The sequence below is a fragment of the Anabrus simplex genome, chromosome 7, assembly GCF_040414725.1.
Source record: "Anabrus simplex isolate iqAnaSimp1 chromosome 7, ASM4041472v1, whole genome shotgun sequence".
Classification (NCBI taxonomy): domain Eukaryota; kingdom Metazoa; phylum Arthropoda; class Insecta; order Orthoptera; family Tettigoniidae; genus Anabrus; species Anabrus simplex.
This window is the reverse complement of record NC_090271.1, coordinates 234085166-234103071: the sequence shown is the minus strand read 5'-3', so window position 1 is coordinate 234103071 and position 17906 is coordinate 234085166. Positions and strand designations below refer to the sequence as shown.

Below are 17906 nucleotides of genomic sequence, written 5' to 3'. Positions count from 1 at the left end.
ATTCAACTATCAACCATCCTCCGTCTCTTTTCCCCCTTATCCAGCTCCTGCTGGATCGGGGAATTTATGGCACTTTTCCACCATCCTCTTTCCTTTCACCATTCCTCTTCCATCATTTTGTCCCAGTCCAGGTTTCTTCTTCTTGCAGTCCTCTTTATTGAATTGATTTACCTTGTTCTAAGTCTCCCTCTTGCCCTCTTTGCCTCAAACTTCATCTCTATCATCTGTTTTGGTATTCTTCTTTCCTCCATCCTCTTTACATGTCAAAACCATCTTAGTTTACGCCTATCAATTATTTATACTCGGTGTCAACTCAAGTCCTAAGTGATGCCTTTGATGATATACCGAAAGTCAATTCAAGAACTGAGGAAAATATCCTTCTGCATGTGAGCATTTTCTCTCTTTCCCCTTCTTCATCTCAGTTCTCCTCCCGAACCTGGCGGATAATGCAAGCGGCTTTTATATAACACATATAACAATAAAGGGACTGCTTAGGACTTGAGTTGACTCCAAGTGTAGGTTTTCTATTCTGACCTCCTTTCTCACATCTTCATTTCTCAATCTGTCTCTCCTGTTATACTTCTTAGGTATTTCATTTTGTTGCTTGAATTCTGCTCTCCTCCCTACTTGTCATTGTCCAGGCCTCAGCTGTATAAGTCAATATGGGTGCATATTATATTTGTACGCTATCTCTTTACACTTCCTTATTCCAGACAAGGTTTCTCACACTCTGGTAGAATGCATTGTCGTGTTGCACCCTCACATCCAGCCTTGTATTCTGCATTAATTCACTCCCTAGGTATTTGAAACTTTCCACAATTTCAAGGCTTTGACCACCAATTTTTACGGTGCTTTTCTCTTGTCTTTCTCCTCTTCACATACCATGGTCTTCCTTTTCTCTGCGCTGATTTTCGTATCATATTATTCAATTTTCTTGTTCAGTGCATCAAGTTGTTCTTGTACTTCTTTGTTGTTCGTTCCCCAGATAGTAATTAATAACTTCATCTCCTTTATAATTTTGCCCATAACCATTAGAAACAAAAGACGTGACAGAACACTCCACTATATCAGTCCAGTTTCATTTCTAAACCATTCACTCTTTCCAGTCGGAGTCTGTACGCTGCTGATGCAGTTGTGTATTACCATACTTGCACCATTTCTACAGTTTGTATACCCAGTCTCTTATTGATCATGGTTTCCCAAACCTTCTTCCTGGGAACACTATTGTATGTCTATGTTAGATCTATGAATGTCAAGACCAGATCCTTTCCATTTTTCCAATTCTTTTCCTTTAATTGCCTCATGCTGAAGATTGAGTCCTCTGTAAATCTTCCACTTTTAAGCCATACTGTTCCTGTTGCAGCTCTCCTTTTATCTTTCTTCTCATTCTCCTCTCCATTATCCTATTTCAGTATTTTTGTCACTTGTGATAAGAGTGTGATTCCTCTATAGTTATCACACACATTTTTGTCTCCCTTCTTAAATACTGAAGTATCATTATGAATGCCTTATTGCATAAAGAAAGAAAAAAGACCAAAAATGTACCCCTCAATGGAAGAAAGTCTTCTGGCATATGTTTCTATTTCCATATGCACTTAAAAATTTGTACACTTATTGTGGTCCAACAGGTCCAGCAGCCTTGATCATTTCCACACTAATTTCATCCATCCCTGGTGCCTTCCCCATTTTCGTTTTACGGTCTGCTAATTCCATCTCTAACATTGTTATATCATTTTCTACTGTTGGCCAGTATTTGGGAGATAGTGGGTTCAAACCTCACTCAGCAGCCCTGAAGATGGTTTTCCGTGGTTTCCCATTTTCATACCAGGCAAATGCTGGGGCTGTACCTTAATTAAGGCCATGGCCACTTCTTTCCCACTTCTAGCCCTTTCCTGTCCCATTGTCGCCATAAGACCTATCTGTGTTGGGGCGACGTAAAGCAACTAGTAAAAAAAAAAAAAAAAAAGAAAAAAAAAAGATGTTACTGTTTAGTCATCACACTGCATTACTGCTGTCTTCTTTGCACAATTTCCATCTTCTCTTTGTTTCTTCTGGAAGTGTTATCAACTCTCCACCTTCCTCTGTCATCAGCTTTATATAAATTCTTCCAATTACTTTGTATAATTCCATACAGCATTCTTTTACTGCAAGCTCCATTCGTTTCCATCTTTTGTGTAAATTCTTCCCAACTTTTCTTCTCTTACCAATTTATTACATTTCGTTTTATTATCACAATACTTCCTTTTACTTTCTTATTTTTTAAACATTTCTATTCTATGCTTTCGCCTCTCCTTTAACTGCTTCTCTCACCTTCTCATTCCACCATGGTGTGTCCTTTTCTTTCAGTCTCGTCGATGTTCTACCACAGGCACTCTCTGCCCCACTTAAAGTTGGACTATTCATCTTCCACATTTCCTGCTTCAGTAACTGGAATTTGTTGTTTCAGTTTCTCCAGAAGTTCTTCCTCCGCGTTCTTATCTTTTAATTTCTACACTTTTGTTTTACTGTCTCTTGTTTACTTGAATCTTTCCATTTTCCCCTCTCTCATTTTTGCTATCACAACTCTGTGATCTCCATCAAATGCTTCTCCTGGAAAGCTGTTACATCCTTCAACTGTGTGTAATTTGTCCTTTCCACCAGGAAGTAATCAGTTACTGATTTTATTCTTCTGTCACCTCAGCCATGTCTTGTAATTTTCCTGCTGTTTTTCTTTTGTAACCATGTGTTGCCTGCCATCATTTCATTCCTCTCACAAAACTAAGTTTGTCTGCTTAATTCCTTTTCCCTTATTCATGTGGTTCGATTACTTCTTCCTTTTCTTGTCTTTCATTTAGCATCCGTGCATTTAAATCTCCCTTTATAATCACTTCCATATCATTTGTCTCCTTTTCTTGTTTCTGCAGGAATTCCTCAGTATCCTCCTTTGTTCCCTGTCTTTGTTGCATACACTTGTATGAAGCCCTTCATGTCATTCCTGATATTCAGTCTGATTTACTCCTTCAACTGTTTTGTAATTATCAGGCCCATTCATTTTGCACCTTTCAGCCACCACTCCAGTATAGTATATCCTTTCCTCGTTTTCTTCTTTCCTTTTCCCTTCCTTTCACTCTGCTCAACCCCATCATTTCTATACTCTCTCTTTCTCTATTACTTTTAAAAATAAACTGCTATGTTAATAATAATGATGATAAACTATTATTGAGTATTAATGCTGCTTTTGTCAACCTACTTTTGAGTCATATAGGTACTTCTGGCCTTGTTTGCTCTGTGTTTGGCAGTTTTACTGCTATTGAAGTAAATTTTGCACAATTTTCAGTGCAGGTCTTTTGTTCAATTTTCAGATTCAAAATCTTTACTCTTATGTTTATATGTCAGCCTTCAGATCCGCTGGAATCAGAAGAATCATTGGCGAAGAAAGAACAAGAAAGGATGATAAAATTAGAGGCAGAACGGCTCCAGAGAATGTCAGGCTTTTCAGATCAACCCGCGGCAAATTCTAAACATAGGAGTGCAGATGATCTAGATGATGGGTAAGCTTGTACATAAACCTTTGATTATGAAATTTTGTTCAGCACTTAAGAGTGAATAACGTTAAAATATATTAGGTCGTACACTGTACATATTTAACTACAGTGAGCTTTGAAATTACTCAAATTAAACTGACCTGGAATGTTGATGATACCCAGGGTTAGTGGGGAGGTTACATCAATTTTCAGTGGTCGGCAGTCAGCACATGCCTCCGTCACAATGCATTGACTTTTCTTGTAGTTTCCTCCTTATAGTAATCTTTGGTTATGGAGAACAGCAGATCACATTTGTGAGAAATGCCTGTGAAAATTATGCTTTATTAGTACCATAATTATTCGTCAAGTGGTATTAAGCTCAAGAATGAATAAAGTGTTATTTATCTTACATTTTAGTGGGTAATCATCCAGTGTTTATGGGAAATCTGTCTTTTCTTCATGGATGTTCAGTAGTCTCTTGCTTATGAGCACTTTATTTGTGTGGTGAGTGTTTAAGTTTTTCAGTCTGAGAAAGAATCGTGCCTCAATCACATCATGTGGGATGTTGATGACGTGAAGTTAGTTTATAGCTCTCCTGCCCATGTTTTAAGTCATTCTCTCCATGAATCAGTGTGAATGAAGATGATATAATCTTAAAATCACACAGCGAGGTTGGTGAAGGAGTAGTCTGTCCTGTTTAAGAAAACTGATGAACCTCAGAAAGTACCGTATTTCCTTGCGCATTAGACCTCCTTTACTGCTTTTATAGCTGCAAAAAGTAAGGGGGTTCCAATATGCAACAGCCTCCCATTTTGTTCAGTGACTTCTGGCTATAAAAGAACTATAAATTGTACATGTATGTATTCTACACTATTCGTTAACAAATTTATGATTGTATTCTGAGTCTTACTGGCTTCGTTGGAAGGCAGTATCTCTAAATTTAAAAAGTAAAGAAAACAATAAATTGTGAACACATGACTTTTAGACCTACATGTACTGAACATATAATCAGTTGTAGTTACTCATATATCATGTCATTTGTTTTATCTCATTAACTCCTCTGACGAGGTTGATGTCAGGAAGGCCATCCAGCCGTAAAAACTCACTACAAATATTAATATTTTCATTAAAATCACACATACATATACCATCAACTAGTCAATACTTAAAATTATACCTATCATCCCGAAAACCACCCACACTTTTTTTCCCCAAAATATTGGTTCTAAAACTTGGGTGCGGGTCGTATTCAAGCTGTTCATTCTCGTAAATATTTACTACGTTTACATGGAGTACTGAAATAGATTTTAATACAGTTACCATACTCAATATACCACATGTAAATGCTCATTCAGGTCTTATTATGTTTTAGTTGCGTTTACGAAAACAAGATTGATTTTTCTCAATACGGTTACAGTGGCATTTAAACGTGAAATGCAAGGTAATGAAATACAGTAAATCAAAGATTATGGGTATATATGCAGTAAATATGAAAGCCGCTGCTGCGGATGCTCGATTGTCATATCTTTCACAAGTGTTGCTGGCATGCTGGGTGCGCGAATAGCTGATCTCGCGGGATATCATACTTTGCGAGAATCGAGACTGTTTGTTACTGAAGTCTATCTCGCTCACATTCAAGTTCCGCATCTGTCCTGTGAAAGTGCTGTCCCGATAGTAAGCGATGAATTCGAAACGGCGTCTGCAGTCATTTACTGTGCGTGAGAAACTTAAAGTTGTAAGCGAAGCTGAAATATACAGAAATCGTGCTGTTGGCAGAAAGTACGATACTGATGAATCATGTATTCGTGATTGGCGGAAGAAGAAGAAAAACTTCTAAAAAGTAACAGCGATCGCAGAGCGTTCCGCGGGCAGAGTGTAGTATTTCCGGAAATTGAAGAACGACTCCACAAATTTGTGATAGAAAAACGTGAGTTAGGATATGGTGTTTCTAGTGGAATGTGTCAATTGAAAGCACTAGAGATCTCAAAAGAACTTAAAACACAGAGTTTTACTGCAAGCTGCGGATGGATTCGAAACTTTTATTGGAGAATGGGATTGTGCATTTAAAGACGTGCGTCTATTTCACAATGTCTCCCTGGGGCGTATGAAGAAAAATTAACGTCCTTTCAACGTCACATTATTCATTTGAGGAAGCAAAATTCTTATTCGCTGTCGCAAATTGGGAATGCTGACCAGACACCTGTCTATTTTGAAATGCCGTTGGAAAATACAGTGGATACGAAGAACAGGTGGTAACGAAAAGCAACGATGCACGGTAATGTTGTGCGTATTAGCAGATGGAACCAAACTCCCTCCCTATGTGGTTCTGAAAAGGAAAACACTTCCGAAAGGAAACTTGTTGTCTGGTGTTATTGTTAGAACACATGAGTCCGGCTGGTTGGACAGTGCGTTAGTTGAGGACTGGGTGAAGTGGGTTGGGCAATGTCGCCCAGGAGCTTTGTTATAGAAACGAAACATGCTTTTGTTGGACAGTTACCGAAGACATACTACTGACGCCGTAAAAGATATGATGAGGAAAGGAAAAACTGATCTTGCAATAATTCCTGGAGGACTCACTTCTATTCTACAGCCGTTGGTTGTGTGTGTGAACGGCTTTTCAAAACTGCAATGAAACAGCTGTACACCAAATGGATGTCTGATGGTGATCACGCGTTAACACCAACCGGACAAGTGAAGAGGCCTGAAGTGGGACTAATATGCAGCTGGATCAAGATCACATGGGCACGCATTCCCAACGATTTAGTGTCCAAAAGTTTTAAGAAATGTGGAATTTCATATTCAGTGAATGGTAGTGAGGACGACTATTTATGGAAAGATGCCAGCGACGAAAGTTCCTATGGTGAAACTTCAGATGACGACGGTGAATTGTAAATGATCTGAGTATTGGACCGATTTTATTTACGAATTTTGTGATGTTATTTATTGTAAGCTGTTGGAATTGATTTTTGTGGTATACAGTATTTGAAGAAAATTAAATAGGTATGTAAGTTATTTGATTTTTTTTTCTCTCCGTATTTTGCCATCTCAAATTTAGGGTGCGGGTCTTATTCGGTGGTGGATGGTATTCGGGATTATATGGTATGTTAAACGATTATTACCACATTACAACCCTTGCATGTTTCGAGAGCATCAATTCTCTCTTCTTCAGCGGTTATACAAATTGCCCAAAAATCTTAGACCTGTTATCTGTAACATTTATAATATACACCGTCATATGGTTACAGATCTACGTGTAACCTGTAAAGCACCTCATTCTAACATCTAGTTAAACTACAATCTGTGTTGATAATCAGACAATGCAGTAGACACATATCTAGTTGGTGTTGGCTCAAGGACAATAGATAACAAAGGAGGAAGCTGCATTTGGTAGAAAACGTAAACTGTGAGTAGAAGGTTTTAATAAGTTTGGGTGAAATAGACACTTATTTCAGCACAATGAGTAAAAATTATTATTTTGACAAGGCTGGATTGTGAGTAGAAGAAAGTGTATTGTAATGTCTAAAATAAAAATTTTCTTCGTAAACCATATGTTTCCGACTATCAGTTGGTTCCTCCTACAAAAATTAGTCAGTACTTCTCCTTAATTTGCGTTTCTATATCCATAAGGTCATATTTCTTGTTTTCCTTCTCTCTCTCTCTCTCTTTCTCTCTCTCTCTCATCTGTACATTCAAATCTCCCATCATTAATATTTCTTCACCTTCTACATGGCTTTCCACTTCCTGTTACAGGTCTTCAATGTCTTCCTCATTATTGCCTGTTTAAGAAACGTGTACTTGAAGGATATCTTTTGTACCATTTTCAGACTACATCCTCATTACTATCACCTGCCACTGACATACTTTGCAGACTCCATATATTCCTGTATTTCCTTTTTCAGTATGATTGCTACTGCAACCAAGGCTATACCCAGGATTTTTTCAGAGGGGTGCTTCCAGCAATGAGATCTATAGCAGCAAATAAAAACACATTGTTGTTTAAGTTATACAATTTATTTTATTGAATAAAAAAATTTCTTTTCTTTTTGCAGTACAGTACCTTTTACAACTCAACAGGTTAAGTAGAAAGGTCAATTCATAGCTGTATAGTGGGCACTATACAGTGTGCGTGCACTGCAAGACAAAGAGTTCTGTCACTTGTTTAAATATGGAGATAACCAAAATACTTTTACACTATAATTATTCAAAAAATGTTTACAGATTTGTACATTTTTGCAAAATCTTCTAGTGACTTTGATAACATGAAAACATTTCTATACGTTTACCAAAAATGATTTTTTTTTAATTAAGAAGAGGTCATCAAAGCATCATGTTTTTTATTTCATATTTTGTCCCTGTTTACCTATTAGGGTTCTGTGTGAATTTCATTAATTGCAATTATAAAGTTATAAAAAACACTGCATAAAAATCCATCTCTTTTACAATATTCTGAATTTTGCAAAGTAGGTCTACTATTAAAATACTGTATATATATTTTGCATTTTGGTGATGTTAGTAAAATGGGGTGCCAATTCACATATTTTGACTCATTTATATTATTATTATTGTTATTATTTTATTCTTCAAATAAATGAATAAATATTGTTATTCAGCAAATTTATCCATCAGATTAGGTATGCTTACCTAAGTATCATCATCACAGCAGGTCATTTTATCCATTGCTGACCGACATGATGCCATTAACTGCGCTTCTCCATACTGGACGATTTTCAGCTCTTCTCAAGGTCTGGTGAAAACTTAAACCAGTGAGTGAGCTTCCTGATTTGGTCAACCTGTCTGCACGCTGTCATTCCCCGGGAAATCGGGAGGCTGTGAGTTCGTATCCCACTGCTGCCCGGTTGGTCAAGTTTTTTCTGTACTTAACATTAAAAGTTTATTTAGCATACAGTGCAGTCGTGAAAATTTAATTTTCATTGGAATACGGAACTTGCGAGATCACGATCAGACTCTTGCTATCTGGAAGTCGAAATGATGTGAGATTTGCAATGGGCGACTAACTAAGTTTACTCTGTTTCTCCATTTTACTGCAAAGATTACCCTTTAGAACTATGAATGTGTGCTACATTTATGTTAGTTTTCATCGTGCCCGAGGTTCTCTTTGTGATACTTATTGTTGTGCTTCTGAGTCAGGGTTTAGCCTTTTGATAATTGGCTGACTCCGGCAGTCGGTGAAAGGAAAATTCAAAATTATGAAGTAATTTGTTTTAGTGATCACCATTAACTCATTACAAATTTGGAAAGAAGTGTTCAGACTCTTAAGTATATCTGAAACATGTTTCATATGAACTGATGATAACACATGTGTCGAAAACTGAACACTAATAATATTAATACAATAGACTTTGTTTTCAGTATTTATATGGCGCCAATGAAAGGTCCTAGCAAAAAGTATTGGACATGAATAACTTGCTCTGGCGTCTTAGATAATAGCATTTTATTTTCTGTATTGCAGGTTTGAAATTGAAAGTGACATTGAAGAGACCATCTGTTATGATGCAGAAGGGCGTCTGCAGGGGCAGAAGACTGAAACTGCAAAGGCTGTGAATGATCAAGAATCAGGTAATTCTTTTGTATTGAAATGCAAATATAGTTGTAATTCTGTAGTCTTGTTCCTTACTGATAACCAGTAAGAGATTATACATTGTATTCTGTTTAATAGCACATTCTGTGTGTGTACACTGATGAATGATAATTGAATATGACCTGGAGTCCTGTCCTCTGCTATACAGTGGAACCTCAATTCTCTGTTTTTGGGAGGGATCCCAGGAAAAAAATGTACAGTATGGGAAAACAGAAAATCTGGGAATGAATTAAAACCATCAACAATTTGACTAAATATCACAGTAATTAAATATGTATTATTATAAACTTACAAACACTCCTGAAACAAAACAAACTACAGTCTTAATGGGCCTTGGCCTACTAAGCGACCACTGCTCAGCCCGAAGGTCTCCAGATTGGAAGGTGACTCATGGTCAGTGTGACATCCTCTCAGCTGTTATTCCTGGCGCTCTAGATAGGGGTTGCCATCTCAGGGTTAGATAGCTCCTCAGTTAATGGTAATCACATAGGATGAGTGGACCTAGAATCAGCCCTCATATCCAGGTCAAAATGCCTGACGTGGCCAGGAATCGAACCCGGGGCCTCCGGTGAGAGGCTGGCAAGCTAGACTGCGCGACCAGCTTCAAACATTAATTACCTGAGTTAAAAATCTTGATACTTTACATTCAGATTTACCAAAGAAATTTCATCAGTTTCCCATAAAAACTTCTTTAATGTCAGCAACTTTAATCAGCCAAGCTCATCGATAAATCTAATAAATAACAAGCTGATCAACAATCGATCACAAGTAGTTTTTAATTCTGTAAACTAATACAATAAAGCACATCAGAGAAAAAGCGCCCAACATGATGGCGAATTCCATTTTTAAAAATCTTCAGTTGTAATTTGGTCAGCGGCCACTCTGTTTGCAGTAAGTTTCTGAAAATCTTGTACCACGTAAATTGGGCCTACAGCGACTTTTAAAGGTTATGTTGAACTTGAGAATATGGTTTCGAATGTGAGTGTCGTTTCTCAAAAGCTCTCAAATGCATTTTAATTTGCCTGTCACTAATCACAAGCAGATTGGAAGGAGACAGAAAATCATCAAAACTCCAGAAATTTCGGTTTATTCATGACCTAGAACTCGGCTGGAAACTGCACTCATTGCTCAAGCCAGTACGAGCTGGAAATGATACAAACTTTTAAAATGTTATGCTACGCAAATAAAACAACTGCTGTTTTTATAAGGATATTTTAACATAAAAACTTAAACATAAAAGTCTGAAATCAAACCCGGGGCCTCCGGTTAGAAGCAGGCAAGCTAGACTGCGCAGACAGCTTCAAACATTAATTACATGAGTTAAAATCCTGATACTTTACATTCATTTTTAGCAAGGAAACTTTGTTATTACAGTAAAACCTCGTTAATTCAAAGTCGTTGGGACTCAAAAATCGGATTTCGAATTACGTGATTTCGAATTAACCGCCAATTCGCAATTCAGAAGTACCAACCCTTGCCATGTTACAAAATATTCTATGGCCCGTTACTGCATGCAGCTAACCTTGATTCACAGTTTATACCCTTCAAATGCCATGAAAAAAAAACTATTTCCAAAATGTATCCAAGAAGGTGCATTTACAGTATTCAAGTAATGCACTCGGATATCTCACTGGCAAACATAACTTCACGCAACGAAAGAAAAAAAAAGCACGATTCAAAGACGAGGGGAAATCTATGCTGGCTCCCATGTGCAAGTGCTTTATTAATTGGATTACTATACTTTACGCAGTTTAGATGCCTTGTATTTACAAAGGAAGTACCCGATGCTCTTAAAATCAAACTTTTCTATGACTATCCTTGTACGATTTCCCGCCATGGCACTTCTCTCGTACTTCAGAAATGTAAACACTTGCCGCGTCACAAAGTACTCTAAGACCCATTAATACATACAATCACCTCGATTCACAGTTTAAACCTTTCAAATGCAATGGAAAAAACTATTTCCGAAATGTATCCAACAAGGTGCATTTACAACGTTCAAATGATGCACTTGGATAAATCAATGACAAACACAACCTCACGCAACGAAAGAAAAAAAAATCACACAATTCAAAGACGAGGATAAATTATGCCGGCCCCCCCTGTGCAAATGCATTATTTTTTGGATTTCTGTACTGTTTCCATTTGTAGATGCTTTATAGTAGCATGGAAAGTGAGCGACGTCCTTATAACATTGTGGTTTATTGAACTTTCCAATGACGAGAGGATAAAGTTTCTCGCTTCCATCCCATGTGCATTGCAACGTACTACTATGACCCATTTAAAACCATAAGACCGTTTGGGCTTGCATTAAAATAAAGCAATGCAGTTTCACCGGCAATGACAATATTGTTCGGTGCCTACGAATTTATTATCTGAGCTACGCTTTTTCGTCAACTGTCGGCATCGCCAGTGTTCGCGGATTCTGTTTTTCCGCACACTGCCTGTTGCGTGATATTACGGCGTTCCTTAAAAGGTTGAATACAAAAGAATTCCGATTTCATTCAACTTAGCAATCATGAAGCGCACTGTAGACCCACCGAAGTGAGTGTAAGTGCGGAAAGCTACCCTTCCACGTTCCGGAACGCGCGTTCTATTATGACGCGGAGCGGATACATTTCGAGTTGAAATTACTCTGTAACATACTATTGTTTTAAAATGTAAAGGCAGTTTCGAATTAAAAGTCTGAATTTCGGTAATGGGGCCGACATTGTACTTCGAATTACGAATTATCCGTATTTCGAATTAAACAATTTAAATAACATGCAAAAACTATTTCCAAAATGTATCCAAGAAGGTGCATTTACAGTATTCAAGTAATGCACTCGGATATCTCACTGGCAAACATAACTTCACTGTTTCCGGGAACGAGAGCTTCTTCGAATTAGACGAGATTTTGAATTAACCGATTTCGAATTATCGAGGTTCTACTGTAATGGCTTTATATATGTAAGGTGCAACATCTCTTCTGGGCTGGAGAACATAATTGTATCCAATCATATTAAAATACTAGATTTGTATTAGGAAGGAGCAATTTAGATTCCTGTCTGAAAGCCTAGTGATTATGGTAGAATCCCTTTTTAATGAAACTCAGGGGAATTTGATATTTCTTCCTTAAAAGGGGGTTAAAAGAAAATAGGCTATATATTGCAAGAAATAATAATATTTATGTTTTTAACTAATGTAATGTCAAGAAATAATAAATGAACATGTTAAGAAATACTAAAAAGTCAAATTAACTCAAGAATAACAGAGAATATTTACAAAATAGCAGACGTCTGGGCAAGAGGAAGCAAACTACTGTACTGGACTAACTGGAGTAACATGTTAATTAGAGATTATTTGAAGACTTTGACAGCCATTTCATAGAAAGTGCCGTAAACCTGTTCGGTGATATAATAGAAGTCATAAATAAATATTATTATTTTTTTATTTTTTTTTGCTAGTGGCTATACGCTGCACCGACACAGACAGGTCTTATGGCAATGATGGAATAGGAAAGGGCTAGGAGTGGGAAGGAAGCGGCCGTGGCCTTAATTAAGGTACAGCCTCCAGCATTTGTCTGGTGTGAAAGTGGGAAACAACGGAAAACCATCTTCAGGGCTGCCGACAGTGGGATTCAAACCCGCTATCTCCCGGATGCAAGCTCACAGCTGCGTGCCCCTAACTGCATGGCCAGCTCGCCTGGTGAAATAAACTCTAACCCTGGACATAATTGTAGATGTTCTACAAGTATGAATATTTGATGAAACTCGTTGCGTCTTCAAGAAGAGCTGTTGAAATGCTCTCTGTCTCCTTCCAATTGTTTTGGCCACTCTGCTTTATAATTTCCAAGGATTCCCAAAATAATACCAGCTGAATGCGATGCTAAGATGGTCCGTTATGAAAGTTCATTGCCGATCGCTTTCAACTGAATGTTGGGCGCTTTTGTATTGCAACGATGGGACTTTAACATCAAGATCCATAGGTATGTCGTGGCCATCCTTTCGTGAGATACATTTTCTTCAAAAAAAGCTGGAAAATTTATAATGTCCAATAACGGACCAACTATAATGGTATCATATGACACTGTTGATTGTGATTCATTCATCAGATGGAGACATTAAACCTTGAGCTATTTGACAGGAGTAGGCTATGTGCTGACATTGGGTTTCACCCTCTCCCTTCCTACTATCATATATCACGTCATTCACTTCATCTCATAACTCATCTGATGAGGTTGACATCAGGAAGGGCATCCGGTCATAAAAATGCGCTATAAAGATTCAGCTTGCTTCATGCCCAACCCCAGAGAGAAACGGGACAAGGATTGGACAACAAACAATGTAAGGGATGTTATCAATAACATACACTTCTAAATTCCGTAAGAGTGTCAGACATTACACAGAGACTACAGACTAAAGAAATCATACTCTATGAATATTTTTCTTTAAAACATGTCTAAGAGGAACAGATTAAACATCTTACATTTGCTGTATTCTAGTACAGTTCTACAGTATAGTGGAACCTCGATTATCTGTTCCAATGTTTTCCCAGATTATTCATTCAAATTATATGGTCCCGTGAACATTCTAATTAAATAATGTTGTGAAAATCCCGCGTTATCTGTTCCTCAAAGAAATGATTTCCTGGATCAATCCTCCAGATACGAGGACGGTTTGAAAAGTTCTCGGAATCACCGCTAGATGTCAGTGTTAGAGCATCGAGGTTCCTGCGCAATAATCACACATCCTTTGTGAGTGAACACGTGGCACGTCAGTGCTCTAGCTGCAGGAGTGTGGTAGTGACGACTCTTTGTTGTTGTTCCCACGTAGTGATTTGTGACAATGGGAAAAACTGAGATTCGAGCAGTGATTAAATACTTTGTAAAGAAAGGTATGTAAGCAAAGAAAATTCATGCCGACTTTCAGAACACACTGGGGAACTCTGCTCCTTCACTTTACAATGGCGAAAAATGAGAGTATCCTCCTATTCAGTACATCATATATTCCGTCATTAGACAGAGCAAACAAATTCAGACATGTTTCGGCTCGCTTGAGCCATCTTCGGTGAAAAAATTAGGGGGGTTGGAATAATTTACATAACATAAGTTGAAAAAATGCTAAAAAACATAATGAAAGAGCAAATGAAAAAACAAACAAAATAGAGCCTAGACGGAAACAAAATTAGCACAAATATACAATATTTACATCAATATGCAGAGCAAAAAACAACTTATTGCGACAAAATTCAGTGAAACAGGTGTTAATTTGAAATAATAATTGATACTAAAAACTGCGTTAACCTAAGAAACAAGGGAATGAGAAAACAAATGATGCAGATGGAAATGAATAATAGTAGCACATGGTGAGGTTGTGGACCTCATAGTTTACAAATTATTGGTTTATAAAAATGACAAAACAGTTTGAAATTGCTGTCAAAATCATCCTAGTGGAAACTCATCACATCAAATTGGTCAGGAGGAGAGCGGGAGCAAGCCTTAAATTTCATGGTGTTTTTTTCTCCTTGTCACAGGCTTTTCGCCTGCAGGTTAATTCAGGCTTGGTTTCTCTCAAAAATGTTTGCTCCCACTCTCCTCCTGACCAATTTGATGTGATGAGTTTCCACTAGGATGATTTTGACAGCAATTTCAAACTGTTTTGTCATTTTTATAAACCAATAATTTGTAAACTATGAGGTCCACAACCTCACCATGTGCTACTATTATTCATTTCCATCTGCATCATTTGTTTTCTCATTCCCTTGTTTCTTAGGTTAACGCAGTTTTTAGTATCAATTATTATTTCAAATTAACACCTGTTTCACTGAATTTTGTCGCAATAAGTTGTTTTTTGCTCTGCATATTGATGTAAATATTGTATATTTGTGCTAATTTTGTTTCCGTCTAGGCTCTCTTTTGTTTGTTTTTTCATTTGCTCTTTCATTATGTTTTTTAGCATTTTTTCAACTTATGTTATGTAAATTATTCCAACCCCCCTAATTTTTTCACTGAAGATGGCTCAAGCGAGCCGAAACATGTCTGAATTTGTTTGCTCCGTCTAATGACGGAATATCTGATGTATTGAATAGGAGGATACTCTCATTTTTCACCATTGTAAAGTGAAAACCGTCAATACGGAATGATTCTAATATCTTGTAATCTGCTCCTTCATTTTCAACTGTTGCCAAGTGGACCAGCAAGTTTAAATTTGGTCGGGAGAGCTTGGATGATGATCCGCGTAGTGGATGGCCAAAAAGTGTTACGACCCCAGAATTTATCGCAAAAGTGCATAAAATGGTCATGGAGGATCGTCGACTGAAAGTGCGGGAGATTGCGGAAGCTGTAGGGATGTTTTCTGAACGGGTATATTATATTTTAACAGAAGAATTAGGTATGAAAAAATTATCCGCAAGATGGGTGTGCAGCTCTTGACATTGGACAATAAACGCACCAGATTGGAAATATCCGAACAAAGTCTGGCCTGTTTTCAGTGCAACCAACATGATTTTTTGCACCGGTTTGTGACTACAGATGAAACTTGGGTCCACTACTATACCCCAGAGACAAAACAGCAGTCAAAGTAGTGGAAACATGCTGATTCACCACCACCAAAGAAAGCAAAGGCAGTGCGTTCGGCCGGAAAGGTCATGGCCTCAATTTTCTGCGATGCAAAAGGCATTCTGCTGATAGATTATCTTCCTACTGGCCAAATAATTATGGGGCAATACTATGCAAACCTCCTAGACCAACTACAGGAAAAGATACGCGAAACAAGGCCTGGTTTGGCAAGGAAAAAGGTCATCTTTCATCAGGACAACGTTTCACCGCACACAAGTGTTATTGCCATGGCAAAACTTCATGAACTGGGATATGAATTGTTGCCACATCCACCTTATTCACCTGATTTGGCACCATCAGATTTTCATCTATTCCGCACGCTGAAAAGTTTTCCTCGGTGGACGGAGATTTTCTACAAGGGAAGAACTGACAGCCGATTTGGAGAGGTATTTTGCAGGCCTGGAGGAATCTCATTTTCGAGATGGGATCAAGGCATTGGAACATCGCTGGACCAAATGCATTGGTCTACAGGGAGACTATGTTGAAAAATGAAAGCAGCTCCACTGAGATAAGATACTTAATTCTAGTATATTCCGAGAACTTTTCAAACCACCTACGTATTTCAGTCCCCTCAACTCTAAATCCTCAATCTGGAAAATTTATAATGTCCAATAATGGACCAACTACTGTATATTGGTATTATAATTTTACTCATTCGGAACAAATATTTCAGGTTCCCTATGGGAATCGGCATTAGTATCATCAGTGTCATATGGCCTTACTCCATATGAACACTGCGGAGAGGTTTATAATTGAATCCATGCTTTTGGCCTGCAATCTAGTCATTACAAATTGTATAACACCACCTCCCCTACTGGCCAACATTCTGATAGTGAGTATTTTTTCAACCAGTGAGACTTGAATTGGCTAACCACGGTGTCAAACCATATAGACTTCACAATAGCCTTAACAATCTTGGCCACCAGGCGGGCTTATAACATATCTTACATTTACCCAATCGCTTCAGGTTTAATGGTCCTACGTGCTCACTTAGAAATCATATTTAAATTCCCCTGAATGTGAGTAAGCCACCCTGTCAGAGCTACTGTGTACTGCTCTGAAATAAATGCCGTAAATGGAACTGCAACCAGAATTTTCATGCACAGTTTTCAGTGAAGCTTTCAAAATATGTGCTCAACAACAGTGATGTTAGAATGAATATTTTGTGGGGTAAATCTTAAAACATTTTGGTATATGTAGAGGCACTTCACATTATTCAATGTCTCTCGAAATATTGGGGTCTCAATGCATTTATCTTTAGGCCGGTCTCCATTGATTATCATTTAACAACAACGTGTTAAATGTTAATGGTGACACCACCAACATGTTAACTGGTAAATGTTAAATACTGTTTCATTCAACATTGTGTCCATACTTATAAACATGTTAAACTTGACTTCCTTTGTTTATACACAGCTAGTGCAACATATCAATTTGTTTTAGTACATTCAGGTGGTGTCTTGCATTTTAGATAAGGACAATGGACTCAGATGAAGATTTGCCCTTTATTATTGCCACTGTTGCTTCTTATAAGATTTTGAGAAGGATGATGATGATGCCTGTTTAAAGGGGCCTAACATCTAGGTCATCAGTCCTTCTTGAGAAGGAAGGAAAGGAGATGTGGGTGCGGCTATATCTGAATAGAAGGCACGATGTGGGTGAAATTCTGAATGCGTTTGGATTTGGATTTAAAAACTTCCTGAGGGTCTGAACATGATTTTAATGTAATTTACCTACACGAACTTTGCCGAAGTCATGCTGATACCACACGAATAATGAATTGATTTAACATGTTTTCCAGTCCCACTGGAAAACATGCCAACATATTAAATAGGTTAAATTCAACATATCAAGTTAACAAGTCAACTGAACCAAATATTCACATACATGTCAATTTCAACATGTCATTTTTAACATGTTAAATGTTAATCAGTGGAGACCCAGCTTTTTCTCGACTATAATTGGATGTGAGGTGCTTATTTACCTGGGGCATCAGAACGGAGAGGGCAAAGTAGGCCTTAATTTCATCCTCTTACTGAGCTTGATAGCTGCAGTCACTTAAATGCACCCAGTATCCAATGTTCGGGAGATAGTGGGTTCGAACCCCACTGCCGGCCTGAAGACGGTTTTCCGTGGATTTCCATTTTCACATCAGGCAGATGCTGGGGTTGTACCTTAATTAAGGCCATGGCTGCTTCCTTCCCAC

General features: G+C 37.8%; 1 protein-coding gene across 2 annotated transcripts in view; it reads left to right on the top strand.

Annotated features, from left to right (window-relative positions):
• The window catches only part of LOC136877071 (nucleolar protein 14), a 111405-nt gene that overhangs the window by 14976 nt on the left and 78523 nt on the right, over positions 1-17906 (top strand). For both annotated transcript variants that reach the window (XM_067150888.2, XM_068228669.1), the window contains exons 5-6: positions 3376-3530; positions 8974-9080. In XM_067150888.2, coding sequence (XP_067006989.2) covers positions 3376-3530; positions 8974-9080 — 262 coding nt within the window. The remainder of the gene's footprint in view (positions 1-3375; positions 3531-8973; positions 9081-17906) is intronic.